A 2,538-nucleotide genomic window follows, 5' to 3' on the forward strand; every position below is an offset into this window, starting at 1 on the left:
TCGCGGAAAAGAGGCCTCAATACTTCGATACAAATTGGATTCACTCAGTTAACATGCCTTTTTTAGAGAGGGACTAGCGACATCATCAAAATCGCCACGTGAAGGAGGAGCTCCTGCGGCACGAAATAATTTTATTCGCTGCTATAATTGTGGAGCGGCCGGACATCTCTCCAGGGAGTGCAAACAGGAACAGAAGCGCGAAAAGGGTTCTTGTTTTGGATGCGATAGCCCGTATACGGAGCATCGTATAAGAGATTGCCCTAATAATAAGTCACGGCCAAGGACGAAAAATACAACGAACATGGTCCAAGTATCTTTACCGAGCGCTCCATATTTGGTATCTCTTTCGTATTCGGTCGCGGACGAGTTGGAGAATAAATGTAAATATTTGCTTATAGCGATGATCGATTCGGGATCTCCAATAAGTTTAATAAAAAATGATTTTGTTCCTGCTCATGTTTGTACTCCGGTTACGGAAAATCAGTCTTTTTATGGTATTAACGGTACAAAGTTAAAAATTTTGGGAATTTTTGTAAAGGTTGTCGTAGATGATATTGAATTGAAAATTAACTTTTTTGTAGTACCGAATACTGCAATAACTTGTGCCGTCTTACTCGGTAGAGATTTTACTTTGTCACCCCTGGTTAAAATATTGTTAGGAGAGAAAATTAGTATCTCGAGAGCAGGCTCGCAATCGGTTGACAGCGCGGATTTTTCTAAGCAAATCTTGCATGTTTCATATATTGACCATCCGTCATCCGTTGCCGAAACGTTGAATATCGATCCGAATCTTGATTTCAAAACAACGAAGCGTATTGAGCAATTGTATAAGAGCGAGTACGTTGCAGAAACAGGGGATATAAGTCCTTCAAAGAAAATCGAAATGACTATTAACTTGACTCATGATCGACTTATTAGTTTTAGACCGCAAAGACTTTCATTTGCTGACAAGGAGAAATTAAGTCAGATATTGGACAAATTGTTGCGTGAGCGTATAATTAGACCAAGCGATTCGCCATATGCTTTTCCGATTGTGCTGGTACGTAAAAAAAAGCGGTGAACCACGATTATGCGTTGATTATCGCGATTTGAACAAAATAACTGTAAGGGATAATTTTCCGACTTCTCTGATTGACGACCATTTGGATCGATTGCGCGATAAATCTTATTTTTCTAGCCTCGATTTGCGGGACGGATTTCATCACGTAAAAATCGCCGATGAATCCGTAAAATATACTTCTTGTGTGACGCCTTTGGGTCAGTTTGAATTTTTGAGGGTGCCCTTTGGATTGACGAATGCTCCGCGGGTGTTTCAGCGATATGTTAATGACATTTTTCGTGACCTAATTCGAGAAAACAAGGTATTGATATATCTTGATGATATATTGATTGCTACCGAAAATATTGACGAGCATTTGAAGATTCTTGGCGGGGTTTTCAATTTGGCCCGACGTTACAGGTTGCAATTTCGCTTAGATAAGTGTTCGTTTATGCGTCGCGAGATTGTTTATCTTGGTTATTTGATCAGTAAGAGCGGCATTCGACCCAGTGCAGTAAATGTATTAGGTGTACAAATAAGTTCCCGCCGTTTGATAAAAGTTGGCGCCACCAGTAAGTTATGGTTAAAATTGTCAGATGTAAAACGTCCTTATCGTAAGATTGGACATTAGTCAATAACATAACCTTAAAATATTAGTGATTTTTTATCAGTATAATATATTCTTTTGTGTGCGAAAATGTCGAGTTTTGAGCCGAATAAGCGTCATTTGCGGGAACTTTTGATTTACTTCTTCAATTTGAAGAAATCTGCAGCTGAGGCGTATCGATTGCTTGATTCTTGGATAGCCTCAAAAGATGAAGCATTCTTCCGACGCGGTATCCGTATGCTGCCAGAAAGATGTGAAAAAGTAGTGGCAAGCGATGGACAATACTTCAAATAAAACATTAGGTTCCGTTCTTTCACAATAAATGCCCAATTTTTGATAAAAAACGGCGGAAACTTATTTGTACACCTAATATAATATCCATAAACAAAAAGAAAGAGAGAAAGAGAGATCTTTCATTTTAAAAAAATGTATTGCTAGTTTAGACATGTCTTCAAATGTTATATTCTAATTAATAAATTTATTATTAATAATAAATTCACATTATCCATAGATTTATATTTAAAAGTTTATTTTTGTGAGATTATTATGCTAGCTTGTTTTTTTAACTACAGAAATATTTAAACCGTTGCATCCTATCGTACCAAGTTCGCAATCGGCTTCGAGGCGTTATGACGTTACCGCACCTGTTTCCATCGTAATCAAGCAACGAAAACACACGCTTTTCAAAAGCCACGATACAGAGCCCGCGGCGTTTCCGCGGCGCGCCTCTCGACGGACTCACGCGTAATCTCGAATCCGGGAGATCCCGAGCGTTACGGATACGATTTTGCGTTTAACGATCGCAAGCGCAGGTGCGTGGATACGCGCTCCTATAACGGTAAGACGACGCCTCATCGGTTCGCGCGAGCGAGATTCCACGCTCTGGCTCGTG

The 2,538-nt window shown here is 39.6% G+C and overlaps 1 protein-coding gene across 1 annotated transcript; it reads left to right on the top strand.

The window, feature by feature from the left end:
• Window positions 1–301: 301 nt before the first annotated feature.
• LOC115239856 lies at window positions 302–1,039 on the top strand (the record flags this gene model as incomplete). Its single annotated transcript, XM_029814639.1, has 1 exon — window positions 302–1,039. A coding segment is annotated over exon 1 (738 nt), but the record flags the coding sequence as incomplete, so codon positions are not given.
• Window positions 1,040–2,538: the final 1,499 nt, after the last annotated feature.

This window comes from Formica exsecta, unplaced genomic scaffold, assembly GCF_003651465.1.
Source record: "Formica exsecta isolate Colony F162 unplaced genomic scaffold, ASM365146v1 scaffold3986, whole genome shotgun sequence".
Classification (NCBI taxonomy): Eukaryota; Metazoa; Arthropoda; class Insecta; order Hymenoptera; family Formicidae; genus Formica; species Formica exsecta.